Consider the following 15859-nt stretch of genomic DNA (forward strand, 5'->3'; position numbering starts at 1 on the left):
CACAATTCTTTTTTTTTTTTCCCTGTAAGGAAACAACCAAGTGAAAAAGGAAAATAATCACAAAGTAGATGAAGTTGTTCTATTGCTGAAGTACGCAGAAAATACTCCCTTTCACATGTCAAGCAGCACAGCCAAAACCAGGAACAGTATATAAGATAAAAATCTATGTCTAGGTAAGTCTTTTAAAAGCTCTTTAATAAGTCTAAAACAAAAATTCTAAGTGATAAGAAAATACTGCATCACTGGCAACATTTTTTTCTTTCTTAGTGGCACACAGGAACAGTAGGGTTTGCAATTGATGTCACCTTTAATTAATTCCCTAATAACTCTTATAGCTAAATAAAGATTGTAGACCATAGTAGTTTAAGACTAGTAACTATCACTAGCATCAAAAAATGGAAAAGAAAGAATAAAATTGAAGTATAAATTCAGGAAATCTAAAACAGGTTTAATCCTACTCAAATGATTGAATGTAAACAATTACAGATTAAGTCACAAATACACAAATTTAAAACAAACCAAGAAAAAGCAGCCACTTCTGGCCAGACGCAGTGGCTGATGCCTGTAATCCCAGCACTTTGGGAGCCCGAGGCGGGCAGATCACCTGAGGTCAGGAGTTTGAGACCAGCCTGGCCAATATGGCGAAACTCTGTCTCTAGTAAAAACACAAAAATTAGCCGAGCCTGGTGACACGTGCATGTAATCCTAGCTACTTGGGAGGCTGAGGCAGGAGAATCGCTTGAACCTGGGAGGCAGAGGTTGCAGTGAGCCGAGATTAAGCCATTGCACTCCAGCCTGGGCAACAAGAGTGAAAGTCAGTCTCAAAAAAAAAGCTACTTTTCAGACTCTGTAGTTCTTTCTGTCTCAACACTTGAGGTCTACTTGTATTATGTCCACTATTTAACTCAACAAATGGTGAATGCACAAGGACCAGTACCCGAACATGGTGCTCTGCATCCATTCCAGGCTTTCCCTCCAGCACCAGTGCTGATCTCAGGAGGAAGTTCTCCTGAGCTCTCACCCAAGAGAAAATAAGTCCTATCTGTAAGACTCCCAGTGATCACCTGGGTCAGGTTTTAGGTTCCTGCCTGATTCTCCTAAGCTTGTGTGGAGTGGCCTTGTGGCACTCTTTGTACTGTGCCAGATACTTCACACAGAACAGCCGGTGACTGATACCTGCCTTGCTCGCCTCCAGAGAGCTAGAGTCCTCACTCCCTGAGGCTTTCCTAATGCCAGCTGTTCTTTTAGCTAGCTTCAGTGCACAGTGAAATACTATTCACTCCCAACTTTTGTCTCATTCTACCTCTATGTCAAGGCAATGCACTCACCATCTGTCATAGGATCTTATAAAGGTGGAATCCCATGTTCTGCCTGACAGCTGGGACTTCCTGCAGCTGGAGTCTCTTACCAATGGCTGTCATATTCTAGTTCTGAATCTTAACCCCTTACATCGGTGTGCCTAACCATTAATGTATTCAACAATTACTTACTGAGCATCTCTAAGTGCTAGGGATACAGCAGTGAACAAAAAAATGCTCCTGTCCTTGTGAAGGTTACATTCTAGTAGGAGAATACAGAAAATAAACAAACTAATGAATAACTGTTAGGCAGACAAATGTTAGGAAGAAAAATGAGGTAGAGTATGAGGATAAAAATTGACAGGGTAACAGGCAGGTGGAAGACTTCTTTGATGAGGCGACACACGATAAACCTGAATGAAAGGAGTGAACCATGCCAAAACTTGGGAAAAGGCCAGGTGTGGTGACTCATGCCTTTAATTTCAACACTTTGGGAGGCAGTGGCAGGAGGATGTGATGGGAAGCCATTAACAGGTTTTGATTATGGAGCTAATATGATCAGATGTATAGTCTAAAGGGCCTGCTCTAAAGGCTAATTAACACAGAATTCCCTTTCTATGACATTCTGGAAAATGTAAAATTATAGGGGCAGAAAATAGATCAGTAGGGATGGAGCAAAGGGATGACCACAAAGGGGGTAGTATAAGAGAATCTGGGGAGCTGTTCTGTATCTTGATTTAGGTGGTGGTTATACAACTGTATGTATCTACAAAACTCCTAAGAGTGTACGCTAAAAAGTGAATTCAATTCAAAGAAAGTAGAACATATACACACCCAGCCTACTCTGGCTGCTATGTAAACAACATACCCCCTGTGACAGGGGCATATGGTAAGAAGGGAGATCAATTAGGAGACTATTACAATAACCCAGGCAAAGATAACGATAGCCTCGACTAGAATCGTAGCAGTGAAATTGATAAAATGTGTTTGGATTCAGAATATAATATGAAAATAGAGGCTGGGCACAGTGGTTCAGGCTTGTAATCCCAGCACTTTGGGAGGCCAAGGTGGGCAGATTATTTGAGGTCAGGAGCTCAAGACCAACCTGGCCAGCATGGTGAAATCCCGTGTCTACAAAAAAATACAAAAATTAACTGGGCATAGTGGCACGTGCCTGTAGTCCCAGCTACTCGGGAGGTTACTGTGGAAGACTTGCTTGAACCTGGGAGACAGAGGTTGCAGTGAGCCAAGACTGCACCACTGCACTCAAACCTGGGTGGGTGACAAAGAGACACTCTGTCTCAATAAAAGAAAAAAAGAAAAAAAAAAAAAAAAAAGGCAGAGCCAAGAGATTTGCACATAGTTTTCATCTCCCAGTGTCAGTCTCTCACAGGACTACTGATGGGGTACAAGTACTTGTTATAGTCTCTTATGTAATTTTTAACCTAAAACAAAAATAGCTCAAACTAGTGCCAGATTCTTTAACTGTCTTCAGAGAGAAAACCATTTTCAAATATTTGTATTGTAAATACTTCAAAAAATTTTGATTAGTATAATTGTGATTGTCATATTATTATATAAAATATATATTATTTTATGACTAATTTACATTATACTAATTCAGTCTAGGTTTGCCTCATTGAATTTGCCTAAGTAGGAAAGTTTAGCCGAAAAGAATAAAACTGCGTTCAATTTCTCTAAAAGCGTTCACATAATAATTTTTATAGGAGGCCGGGCACAGTGGCGCATGCCTGTAATCCCAGCACTTTGGGAGGCCGAGGCGGATGAATTATGAGGTCAGGAGATCGAGACCATCCTGGCTAACACGGTGAAACCCCGTCTCTATTAAAAATACAAAACTTAGCCAGGTGTGGTGGCGGGTGCCTGTAGTCCCAGCTACTTGGGAGGCTGTGGCAGGAGAATGGCGTGAACCCAGGAGGCAGAGCTTGCAGTGAGCCGAGATGGCGCCACTGCACTCCAGCCTGAGCGAGACTCTGTCTCAAAAAAAAAAAAAAAAAAAAAATTGTTATAGGAACCAAAAATTCACTCATAATAAGTTCCTAAAGCAGACACTGAAGTACAGTTTTTCTACTTAACAGCATCTTCCTACTCTTAGAAGTATGCTGGAATGACAGAACTTTAAAATGAGAATATGCGGTCTCAAAAAAAATAAATAAAAAAGAAAATACGCAGCTGGGATCTTTTATTTCGTGATTTGAAAGCTACAGGGCCCCCATTACCATGGGTCTGTGAAATCATCAATGAAGGCCCACAAAAGTGGTTCAAAAAGCATATAGAAATTATTTCTTAGCTATGACAAAGCCTGAATAAGCTAAAAAAAAAAAAAAAAAAAAAAAAGCCTATATTCGCTGGGCATGGTGGCTCATGCCTGTAATCCTAGCACTTTGGGAGGCCAAGTCGGGAGGATCACCTGAGGTCAGGAGTTCAAAACCATCCTGGCCAACATGGAGAAACCCTTTCTCTACTAAAAAAACAAAAATTAGCCAGCACAGTGTCATGCACCTGTAATCCCAGCTACTCAGGAGGTTGAGGTGCAAGAATCACTTGAACCCAGGGGGCGGAGGTTGCAGTGAGCCGAGATTGCACCACTGCACTACAGCCTGGGTGACAGAGTAAAACTCCATCTCACACACACACAAAAAAGCCTATATTTTAAATGTTTTTATATTATAGTGGGAAAATAATTATTCAACATATGTAATATGTAATCATAATATGTAGTTTAGCATACAAATTTTTTAAAACATATGGTCTGTAAAAGAAACCTAAAAACTAAAGAAGTTCTTGGTGAAAGAGCCAGTTGGTCAGGTTTGGCTCTGTGTCCCCACCCAAATCTCATCTTGTAGCTCCCATAATTCCCATGTGTTGTTGGAGGGAGACAGTGGGAGATGACTGAATTATGGGGGCGTGTCTTTCCCATGTTGTTCTTGTAACAGTGAATGGGTCTCACAGATCTGATGGCTTTAAAAATGGGAGTTGCCCTGCACAAGCTCTCTTTTTGCCTGCCACCATCCACGTAAGATGTGACTTGCTCCTCCTTGCCTTCTGCTGTGATTGTGAGGCCTCCCCAGACATGTGGAACTGTTAGTCCAATTAAACTCCCCTCCTTTTTTTTTTTTAAATTGCCCAGTCTCAGGTATGTCTTTATCAGCAGCATGAAAACAGACTAATAGAGCAAATTGGTACCAGTAGAGTGGGGTGATGCTGAAAAGATACCCAAAAATGTGGAACCAACTTTGGAGCTGGGTAACAGGCAGAGATTGAAACAGTTTGGAGGGCTCAAAAGAAGACAGAAAAACATGGGGAAGTTTGGAACTCACTGGAGACTTGTTGAATGGCATTGACAAAAATGCTGATAATGATATGGACAATGAAATTCAGGCTGAGGTGGTCTCAGATGGTGATGAGGAACTTGTTGAGAACTGGAGCAAAGGTGACTCTTGTTATGTTTTAGCAAAGAGACTGGCAACATTTTGCCCCTGCCCTAAAGATTTATGGAACTTTGAACTTGAGAGAGATGATTTAGGGTATCTGGCAGAAGAAATTTCTAAGCAGCAAAGCATTCAAGAGGTGACTTGGGTGCTGTTAAAAGTATTCAGTTTTAAAAGGGAAACAGAGCATAAAAGTTTGGAAAATTTGCAGCCTGTCAATGCAATAGAAAAGAAAATCCCATTTTCTGAGGAGAAATTCAATCCAGCTGCAGAAATTTGCATAATTAACAAGGAGCTGAATGTTAATCCCCAAGACAATGGAAAAAATGTCTCCAGGGCATGTCAGAGGTCTTCATGGCAGCCCCTCCCATCACAGGCCTGGAGGCCTAGGAGGAAAAGATGGTTTCATGGGCCAAACCTAGGGCTCCCTGGCTCTGTGCAGCCTAGGGACTTGGTATCCTGCGTTCCAATCGCTCCAGCCATGGCTAAAAGGGAGCAAAGCAGACCTCGCACTGTTGCTTCAGAGGGTGGAAGCCCCAAGCCTTAGCAGCTTCCACATAGTGTTGAGCCTACAAGTACACAGAAGTCAAGAACTGAGGTTTGGGAACCTCCACCTAGATTACAGAAGATGTATAGAAACAGGCTGGGCATGGTGGCTCATGCTTGTAATCTCAGAACTTTAGGAGGCTGAGGCGAGCGGATCACCTGAGGTCAGGAGTTCCAGACCACCCTGGCCAATATGGTTAAACCCTGTCTCTGCTAAAACTACACACAAATTAGCCAAGTATGGTGGCACATGCCTGTAAGCCCAGCTACTTGGGAGGCTGAGGAATGAGAACTGCTTAAACCTCGAAAGCAGAGGTTGCTGTGAGCCAAGATCAAACCACTGCACTTCAGCCTGGGTGACAGAGTGAGACTCCGTCTCCCCCCCAAAAAAAAAAAAAAAGATGTATACAAATGCCTGAATGCCCAGGCAGAAGTTTGCTGTAGGGGTGAGGCCCTCCAGGGGAACCTCTGCTAGGGTAGTGCAGAAGGAAAATGTGGGGTGGCAGCCCCCACACAGAGTCCCTCCTGGGACACCACCTAGTGGAGCTGTGAGAAGAGGGCCACCATCCTCCCGACCCCAGAATGGTAGATCTACTGACAGCTTGCACTGTGCACCTGGAAAAGCTGCAGATACTCAATGCCAGCCCGTGAAAACAGTCAGGAAGGGGGCTATATCCTGCAGTCACAGGGGCGGAGCTGCCCAAGACTATGGGAACCTACATTTTGCATCAGCTTGACCTAGATGTGAGACACGAAGTCAAAGGAGATCATTTTGGAGCTTTATGATATGACTCTCCACTGGATTTTTAGACTTGCATGGAGCCTGTAGCCCCTTTGCTTTGGCCAATTTCTCCCATTTGGAACAGCTGTATCTATCCAATGGCTATACCCCCATTGTATCTAGGAAGTAACTAACTTGCTTTTGATTTTACAGGCTCATAGGCAGAAGAGACTTGCCTTGTCTCAGATGAGACTTTGGACTGTGGACTTTTGAATTAATGCTGAAATGAGTTGAGACTTTGAAGGACTGTTGGGAAGGCATGATTCGTATTGAAATGTGATATGGGATTTGGGAGGTGCCAGGGCGGAATGATATGGTTTGGCTCTGTGTCCTAACCCAAATCTCATCTTGTAGCTCCCATAATTCCCACGTGTTGTAGGAGGGACCTGGTGGGAGACGACTGAATTATGGGGCAGGTCTTTCCTGCATTGTTCTTTAATAGTAATGGGTCTCATGAGATCTGATGACTTTACAAATGGGAGTTGCCCTGCACAAGCTCTCTTTTTGCCTGCCGCCATCCATGTAAGATGTGACTTACTCCTCCTTGCCTTCCACCATGATTTTGAGGCCTCCCCAGCCATGTAGAACTGTTAGTCCAATTAAACCTTTCTTTTGTAAATTGTCCAGTCTCAGGTATGTCTTTATCAGAGGTGTGAAAACAGACTAATACACCAGTGAGTCACACACATTGAGACTGAGGTCCAAAAAGGCCGAATCCTTAGTCCCTAGTTACACACCAAGCTGGCAGCAAAGCCAGGATCACAGGTTCCAACTATTAAGTCCTGGTCTAATACCCATTCCCTCACCCTGAGAATCCCTGAAAATTGTAACATGCTTAGAGAGGGCAGGAAGCATCTCACTTTCTAGTACATAAGATACCTAGTATATGTACATAAGATACATAAGATACCTAATACTGAAAGTATTTTGCAGTAACTGCTTGATGGATGAAAACAATAAAAAGGAACTTTCTTTAAATGATTACATAATTTACATATTCCTCGAATTCAAATCCATCTCTTCTCCAAATTATTCTGAATTAATTAGGATTTATGATACTAGCATTAACTAAAGCAATTAATTACGTTCAACAGATTTCTAGAAAGGCTGGGCCTTTGAAATTTTATGAACTATTCAAAACATTTGTAGAATTGTATATAAGAAAGCAAAAACTTAGAGACATAGGAACAAAGAGTATTTAGAAATTCTGCTATGTATAAGAAATATATTTTAAGGGAATAAAATGTATCTTAAGGGAATAAAAATCCTGTCTCAAAACTTGTTTCAGTGATTTATATACATACATAGTTTGTGCTAAGTCACAAAATTTTTCCTACAGTGGATAGCTACGAAAAGTTTGAAAGCCTCTGTTGCAGAACTTACCATTTTTTTGGCATGTTCTTCACACAGAGGTGTCTGATGTGTAATGTCAAAAACTGGCACAGAGCACTGCTGTCCATCTGCAAACTTGGCTGTGCAACTTGAGAAGAGCTGCTGAGAGTGGTTCAAGAGGATATCTGGGTTTTTTTTAAGTTAGGAATAAAACACACTGAAACTCTAATTTTTCAATTTCTATATAAAATTTGCTTGTTCCCTTACTTACGTTTAATAAGTACAAACTTTACTATCCATAATAAATATAAATATTACCCATATCAGCACTAGCTCCACTACTGATATGGGAAAATAATAGTAGAATTTATCAGATGACAACTCTGAAGGACTCTGTTTTGCTAATGGGATCCTGGTACCAGTCTCCTTAACGACCATTCTGAACCAAATTGTGTTATTTGGAAAAGCAGGGACATTTCCTTCTTAACAGGTGAACTCCACTTAAAGTTCCACTCAAAGTTTTTGCTTTTTGTTTTGAGATGAAGTCTCGCTCTGTTACCCAGGCTGGAGTGCAATGGCACGATCTCGGCTCACTGCCACCTCCGCCTCCTGGGTTCAAGCAAGCGATTCACCTGTCTCAAGCAAGCGATTCTCCTGTCTCAGCCTCCCAAGTAGCTGGGATTACAGGCATGTGTCACCACATCTGGATAATTTATCGTATTTTTAGTAGAGACAGGGTTTCACCATGTTGGTCAGGCTGGTCTCAGACTCCCGACCTCAGGTGATCCACCTGCCTCAGCCTCCCAAAGTGCTGGGATTACAGGTGTGAGTCACCATGCCCAGCCCAGACAAGGTATTTTTTAGAGATTATGATTGTTCACCACAAGCTGCCTAGCAGGTAGCCCAAGGATCCTGGATCAGCTTAGCCATATATCATCTTTTCTATCTGAATGCAGTATTCTCTTACCCACAACCATATGAAGTCTACACATATTCACTAAGAGTATTATGTAAAATACAAAATTGAGATTAAAGGCATAAGCCACCGTGTGCCCAGCCAATGGCTTTCTTTTTTTAAACAGCTCTTAAAAGGAAAATTTTCTGCCTATGATACTTACAAAGAATAAAAATTTAAAGACATAATTATTAAAACTCATCTTTCCAAACTGGAATATTTTGCTTCACATTTCCAGCACCAAACTCAGACTCACAACTTATGAAAAATTACTTTTAAATCAAAATTTTACTATTGGCCAGGCATAGTGGCTCACACCTATACTCTCAGCACTGTGGGAGGCCAAGGTGGGCGGATTTATTGAGCTTCAGGAGTTCAAGATCAGCCTGGGCAACAAAAAAGTATGAAAATTAGTCAGGCATGGTGGTGTATGCCTGTAGTCCCAGGTATTCAGGAGGCTGTGATCACCTGAGCCCAGGGAGGTCAAGACTGCAGTGAACTGTGATTGTGTCATATACTCCAGCCTCAGTGACAGAGTGAGACCCTGCCTCTAAACAAACAAACCTGAGCTTTACATCATCAATATTTTTAAGCACTCCCTGCTTTTAGCTACTACATTTCCTTAAGACTTACCTTATATCTATTAAGTACCTTTGTGTTTTTCCTTTATGTTTTTTAGGTATAACTATAAAGCCTTTATTACATAGAAAGTGCTGCTGAAAAAGCTGTTCCAAGAACAGAAAAGAGGGCAAAAATTAAATAGACGGTAAAGATAAGTAATTGCTGCTATTTTTAAATGCTACCTAATTTTAAATATTCAATAAAAGTCACAGCAATAAGATTTCATCACCAACCTAAAGCTTCTTAACATAGGTTTTCCTCAATTATACTTTAAAAGAGATCTTTCCTAGTCAGTGATGTTTGTTACCTTTCATTCGTTTCAAATCAGCACTGTACTCATTAAAAAGAGTAAACTAATCTTATAGGAAAAAGTACTATAAAAGTGTAAAACTGTGTAACTCTCTTAGAAGACTAAAAACAGATTTTAATAATGTGATTTGATTTTGTCCCTCAATGAGTGTTATAGCTCCTTCTCACAAGCTACCAAGAACCCACCTGAGGGATCAGAATTCTATTAACAAAATATAATTAAGTGACAGACACTGGAGGAACCTGCTATTTGCTATCAATTTTGCTTATTTTTTGTGATTTTTGAATAAAACAGGAAAAATTATTCAGAGGATGTCATGAAAATTATAAGTTAAATTATTTTAAACATTAAATAGTTATGGTTTCAAAAGTAATTCACTTGATTTAAAAATGAAATACATAGCCCCAAATTAGGTTGCACATTCCATTTAGTTGAAAGGATACGTTGGAAACAATGTCTGGTGAATGGAAGGGCTTTGTTAGTGCACTGTCCACCCTTCACGGTTCCACTGCATGCTGCTGGTTCCACCTCCCTCAACTTGGTCCGGCTTATGCTAAGGAAAGAAAAACACAAAATTAATTTTTAAAAAATGCTTTAAGAATCCAGGGTAATTTTTCAACATGATGTCACAGCTCTGTAACACTCTCATTATAATATCTATAACATCTACAGTCACTAAATAAAATGCAAATGTGAGTTAAAGAAACACGGTATTACAACTACCAATTGTGTTATTTCCCTAATCTTCTGATATTCAAAGTAAATAATTACATCACAATATGTTTCAAGTATGTCTGTTTTTTTTTTAAAGTGATGTTTTATTTCCCTTTTCTTCACAAAGAGGTAGTAGAGAAAAGTGATGAAGAACATGAGAGAAGAATCAGAAAGACCTGGTTCTAAATCTCAGCTCTCCCTCTTACTAGCTGTTTGACTACGGGCATGTTGCTAGGCCTCATTTAAGCCTCAATTTTCTCATCTGTGAAGTAGAGACAATAAGGTACCTTGAGCTGGCAGGGTTGTTGGGAGCATAAAAAGATTAAGCACATCTAAACCACTTATATACAGTATATAGTATTACATAGTAAACAGTCAGTGGTTGTTAGTCATAACTATGATTATCACCTCTATTAGGAATTGATTGCCTCACGCTGCTAAACCCATAAATCTGCAAAAAACTCTTCATCTCATACATGGGGAAGAGGATACTGAGATGCAGAAATGGCTGAGTGGCTTTTATCCTCCAAGGTGAACTCACTTTAGATCCATTTTTTTAAACTTTCTATTATATGTGCAATCCATGTTTCAGTAAATTTTATCTCCACTTTGTACACTTAATGTTTAAATATTTTAACTTATTTAAAATCTTATGAATAAGCAATGTATTCACATGGATCCATTAAAAAAATGAAAGAACATTAGGCAGTGAAGAATCGACTTCTCGCCCTTGCCCCCTAATTTGCCAGCCCCCACTCCCTCTATAATATGTATTCATTTTATTAGTTTGCAGATCCTTCCTGTTTCTTTACACAAACATAAAAACACAAGTAAGTAACATTTAAATTCTTAGAAGTGGGCCAGGTGCAGTGGTTCACACCTGTAATACCAACACTTTGGGAGACAGAGGAGGGCTCCCAAAATCAAAAAGGATCACTTGAGCCCAGGAGTTTGAGACCAGTCTGGGCAACACAGGGAGACCCCCATCTCTATTAAAAACAGAAAAGAAAAAAGACAATTCTTAAAAGTACAAAACCTATCCTATCTACGTGACTCTATAAAGCATCACAAACCATTAGGCTTTTACGAGTCTGAGTATGAAGAAAAAAATCTACTTAACGTACTGAGTTCAAGTCAGATATCACAAACAAAAAATCTTTTGAGCTGTTTGTTTCTAGTATCTTTCTCAGGGTTTCAAAGGAATGATTTACACTAATTAGGTTAAGGCCACACAGAATCTAAATTACATATGAATTCACACAAAATATAAATAATACTTCTACCATAGTTATTAATTTCATATAAACACTGTTTATATGTCCATGGTGCTGCCTTAAAACCTGCCTTAACTAAGATTTCTGCAAGATTTGTCAGGGTTATAAGAGTAGGGAAGTGGATCATAGAACTAAATAGTTTATCCATCATTTCTTTAAAAAGTTTACATTAAATTTAACCCTATAAAAAGAATATGTAATTTCAAATAAATAAACCTTTACTATTCTGGCAGCTAAGCTCAAATTCTCTTGGTCTAGATTTAAACAGAAGGGTCTCTATATTAAAGGGATACTTCTCTTTTTTTATTTTGAGACAGAGTTTTGTTCTGTTGCCCAGGCTGGAGTGCAATGGTGTGATCTTGGCTGAATGCAACCCCCGCCTCCGGGGTTCAGGTGATTCCCCTGACTCAGCCTCCGGAGTAGCTGGGATTACAGGTGCCTGCCACCACGCCTGGTTAATTTTTTGTATTTTTAGTAGAGATGGGGTTTCACCAAGTTGGCCGGGCTGGTCTTTAACTCCTGACCTCAGGTGATCCACCCGCCTCAGCCTCCCAAAATGCTGGGATTACAGGCATGAGCCACCACACCCTGCCTAAAGGGATAATTTTCATTAAACACTCTAATAAACTGCTCAGCTATCTTCAAAGACTAGTGTACAATACCTTCCCTCATTTTCTTTATTCTAAACTTGCAAAATAACTATTGGTTTCATTTTTTTAAATTGCCTCATGCTTCAATAACCCCATGGACAAATAAAGGTAAAAATGGCCAGACACGGTGGCTCACATCAGTAAGTCCCAGTACTTTGGGAGGCTGAGGTGGGTGGATCACGAGGTCAGGAGTTCGAGACCAGCCTGGCCAACATGGTGAAACCCCGTATCTACTAAAAATACAAAAAATTTAGCCAGGCGTGGTGGCGGGCACCTGTAATCCCAGCTACTCGGGAGGCTGAGGCAGAAGAATCACTTGAACCCGGGAGGTGGAGGTTGCAGTGAGCCGAGATCGCACTACTGCACTCCAGCCTGGGTGACAGAGCAGAACTCCGTCTCAGCAAAAAAAAAAAAAAAAAAAAAATGTAAAAATGCTTGATGTAATGTTAGATATATTTTATTATCCAAATAAGCCCAAAAAAAACAAAGGGAATTACCAAAACTTTTTCATGTTTTTCACATTTAAAAAATCTACTCCAGGATTCCCCTTGACGTGCTCTATTGCATCCCCCATAAATGATGTTTTCATACAAACATTAGTCACTGTACGATTGTGGGCTGCAAGATACTTAATTTGGGTTCACATACTTGAAGCTATTTCAATGGCTTATTCCACTTACTCATCAATAAATACGACAAAGGTATTTGATAGGAAAGACTAACATTATTTAGCTTGCATACAAACTATGTCTTATTTTATTGAGAAGGAGTCTCCCTCTGTCACCCAGGCTGGAATGCAATGGTGCAATCTCAGCTCACTGCAAGTTCTGCCTCCCAGGTTCAAGCAATTCTCCCACAGCAGCCTCCTGAGTAGCTGGGACTACAGGTGCATGCCACCACGCCCAGCCACCATGCCTGGCCAACAAACTGTATTTTAAAGGATCCGAGCCGGGCGCAGTGGCTCATGTCTGTAATCTCAGCACTTTGGGAGGCCAAGGCCGGCAGATTACCTTAGGTCAGGAGTTCGAGACCAGCTTGGCCAACATGGTAAAACCCTGTCTCTACTAAAACTACAGAACAATTAGCCAGAGGTGGTGAAGGGTGCCTGTAATCCCAGCTACTCGGGAGGCTGAGGCAGGAGAATCGCTTGAACCCGGGAGGCGGAGCTTGCAGGGAACCGAGACAGCGCCATTGCACTCCAGCCTGGGCAACAAGAGTGAAACTCCATCTCAGAAAACTGAAAAATTAATAAACGGTCCACATTAGAAGGCAGCCATTAAACTTTTAATTTCTAAAATATGTAATGCCAACCTTTTATATATCTTTTTTTTGAAACTGGGACTTTGATACCAAAAATATCAAATAGAGGGCAGCATGCAACTAAAAGTTGACTTTCGTGACCCTAGAATATAATGTAATATAAAAAGCTGCCGGCCAGGGACAGTGGCTCATGCCTGTAATCCTACCACTTTGGGAGGCCTGTGGAGGGCAGATCAGGTCAGGAGTTCATGACCAGCCTAGCCAACATAGTGAAACCCCATCTCTACTAAAAATACAAAAAATTAGCCAGGCATAGTGGCGTGTGCCTGTAGTCCCAGCTACTCGGGAGGCTGAGGGAGAAGAATCGCTTGAACCCAGGAGGCGGAGGTTGTGGTGAGCCAAGATTGTGCCACTGCACTCCAGCCTGGGCAACAGAGTAAGACTCATCTAAAAAAAAAAAAAAAAGCTGCCAATCACCAAAGAATGATTATGATACATTGTTACATGATTATCAGCCATACATTGGCCCATAAACTTTTCACTAATCATGGGTGACACAACCGAATATCATCAAATCAATCTGAAAACTGTAACAGGGTCCATCTTGGTGTTTGTTTATTGTGGCAGTTATCATTAATGTTTTTTAAATATCGCTGACATCACTTTGGAAGATGTTCTGAAAATAACCAGTTAAGAATTGTAGATATATACAGTTTTCCGTACAAATATCAAATTTTTCCAAACTCATTGTATAGTCTTTTACATCTCTGACAAGATCATAATAATATATTAGACTCAGCGTACATATTTACATACAAATTGGTTCATGCTGGACAATTCTACTAAAAGTATACACCTGAAAGCATTATATCATATAAATGTTAGATATCATTATTTTATAACCTGTGTCAAACTGAGGAAATTCCTTCAACAAATAGAGAACAGATCTTCATTTATTCAATTATATTCACTCATTCATCAATACTGGAGATTTAGGAACAAACTTGTTCCTGCTCTCATGGAAATTACTGTCTAGCATGAGAGACAGACATTAATATAGGTATAAAATTCTACAATCAAACAGAATACAGAGCACAGTAGGCATACATAGTAGAGGGAACCTAACATAGTCCAGGGAATCAGGGAATGTATCTCTAAGAAGATAAGTCTCTGAGTAAGCTGAGACCTGAAGGATGTTCTAGAACACATACTAGATCCAGAGGACTGAGAGGTCTAGGAGCCAGGCAAGATGATTTGGGTGTAAGGGAAGAGTAGGCTGCAGCCATTACATATGATATATTAGATACTTCAAACAACTCTAACCTGTTCCACTTCTAGAAAACTCTTAAGGGCACAGTGCATCCATGTGAGATATGCAACTGAAAATTAGGTCACTTTATTACAACAAATGAAAAGCAAAATACACAACACTAAAAATATCAAAAAAAGGCATGTAAGTAATATGACCAACAGCTACAAAACAAAGGTTATATTTTAACACTTTGTTTTATTTATTTATCTCTTTTTGTTGTTTGAGATGGAGTCTTGCTCTGTCGCCTAGGCTGGAATGCAGTGTCACAATCTCGGCTCACTGCACCTCTGCCTCCTGGGTTCAAGTGATTCTCCTGCCTCAGCCTCCTGAGTAGCTGGGACTACAGGCGCCCACCACCATGCCCAGCTAATTTTTGTGCTTTTAGTGGAGACAAGGTTTCACTATGTTGGCCAGGCTGGTCTCAAATTCCCAACCTTGTGACCTGCCCACCACGCCCTCCCAAAGTGCTGGGATTATAGGCATGACCCATAGCGCCCGGCCAGCACTTCATTTTAAAACCTTTTTATTTCCTCAATTGCCTTATGATCGTTACATAAAAATGAGACCGTGCAAACTAAGAATTTTTTCGTTTTATCAATAATCCCACCATCTAGAATATTTTGGTACATAAATTCCTAAATTTTTTCTCTATATATATACTAAAAGTTGTCATATGAAAATATAATAACTGGCCAAGCACGGTAGCTCACGCCTGTAATCCCAGCACTTCGGGAGACCAAGGCAGGTGGATCACCTGAGGTCAGGAATTCCAGACCAGCCTGGACAACATGGTGAAACTCCGTTTCCACTAAAAACACAAAAATTAGCTGGGCGTGGTGGTGAGCGCCTGTAATCCCAGCTACTCAGGAGGCTGAGGCAGAAGAATCGCTTGAACCTGGGAGGCAGAGGCAGCTGAGATCACACCATTGCACCACAGCCTGGACAATAAGAATGAAACTCCATCTCAAAAAAAAAAAAAGAGAAAATGTGATAACTAAAAAGTGTGAAATAGGCTGGTCCATGTGCAGTGGTGTTTACAAGTAATTTACCACAACCAGTTACAGATTTCTTTCTTCCTTCTCCACTCGCACTGCTTCACTTGACTAGCCTTAAAAGAAAAAAAAAATTTAAAAATGTGTGAAATAATAAAAAATAGCCGGGTGCAATGGCTCACACCTGTAATCCCAGCACTTTGGGAGGCCAAGGAGGGCGGATCACAAGGTCAGGAAATTGAGACCATCCTGGCTAACACGGTGAAACTCTGTTTCTACTAAAAACACAAAAAATCAGCTGGGGGTAGTGGTAGACGCCTGTAGTGCCAGTTACTCGGGAGGCTGAGGCAGGAGAATGGCAT

At 40.6% G+C, this 15859-nt stretch overlaps 1 protein-coding gene across 2 annotated transcripts in view; it reads right to left on the reverse strand.

Moving 5' to 3' along the window:
* The window catches only part of INO80D (INO80 complex subunit D), a 96271-nt gene that overhangs the window by 16575 nt on the left and 63837 nt on the right, over nt 1–15859 (reverse strand). For both annotated transcript variants that reach the window (XM_023219392.3, XM_026454612.2), the window contains exons 7-8: nt 9739–9848; nt 7461–7594 (exon numbers count right to left, since the gene is read on the reverse strand). In XM_023219392.3, coding sequence (XP_023075160.1) covers nt 7461–7594; nt 9739–9848 — 244 coding nt within the window. The remainder of the gene's footprint in view (nt 1–7460; nt 7595–9738; nt 9849–15859) is intronic.

Source organism: Piliocolobus tephrosceles, chromosome 11 (genome assembly GCF_002776525.5).
Source record: "Piliocolobus tephrosceles isolate RC106 chromosome 11, ASM277652v3, whole genome shotgun sequence".
In the NCBI taxonomy this organism is placed as follows: domain Eukaryota; kingdom Metazoa; phylum Chordata; class Mammalia; order Primates; family Cercopithecidae; genus Piliocolobus; species Piliocolobus tephrosceles.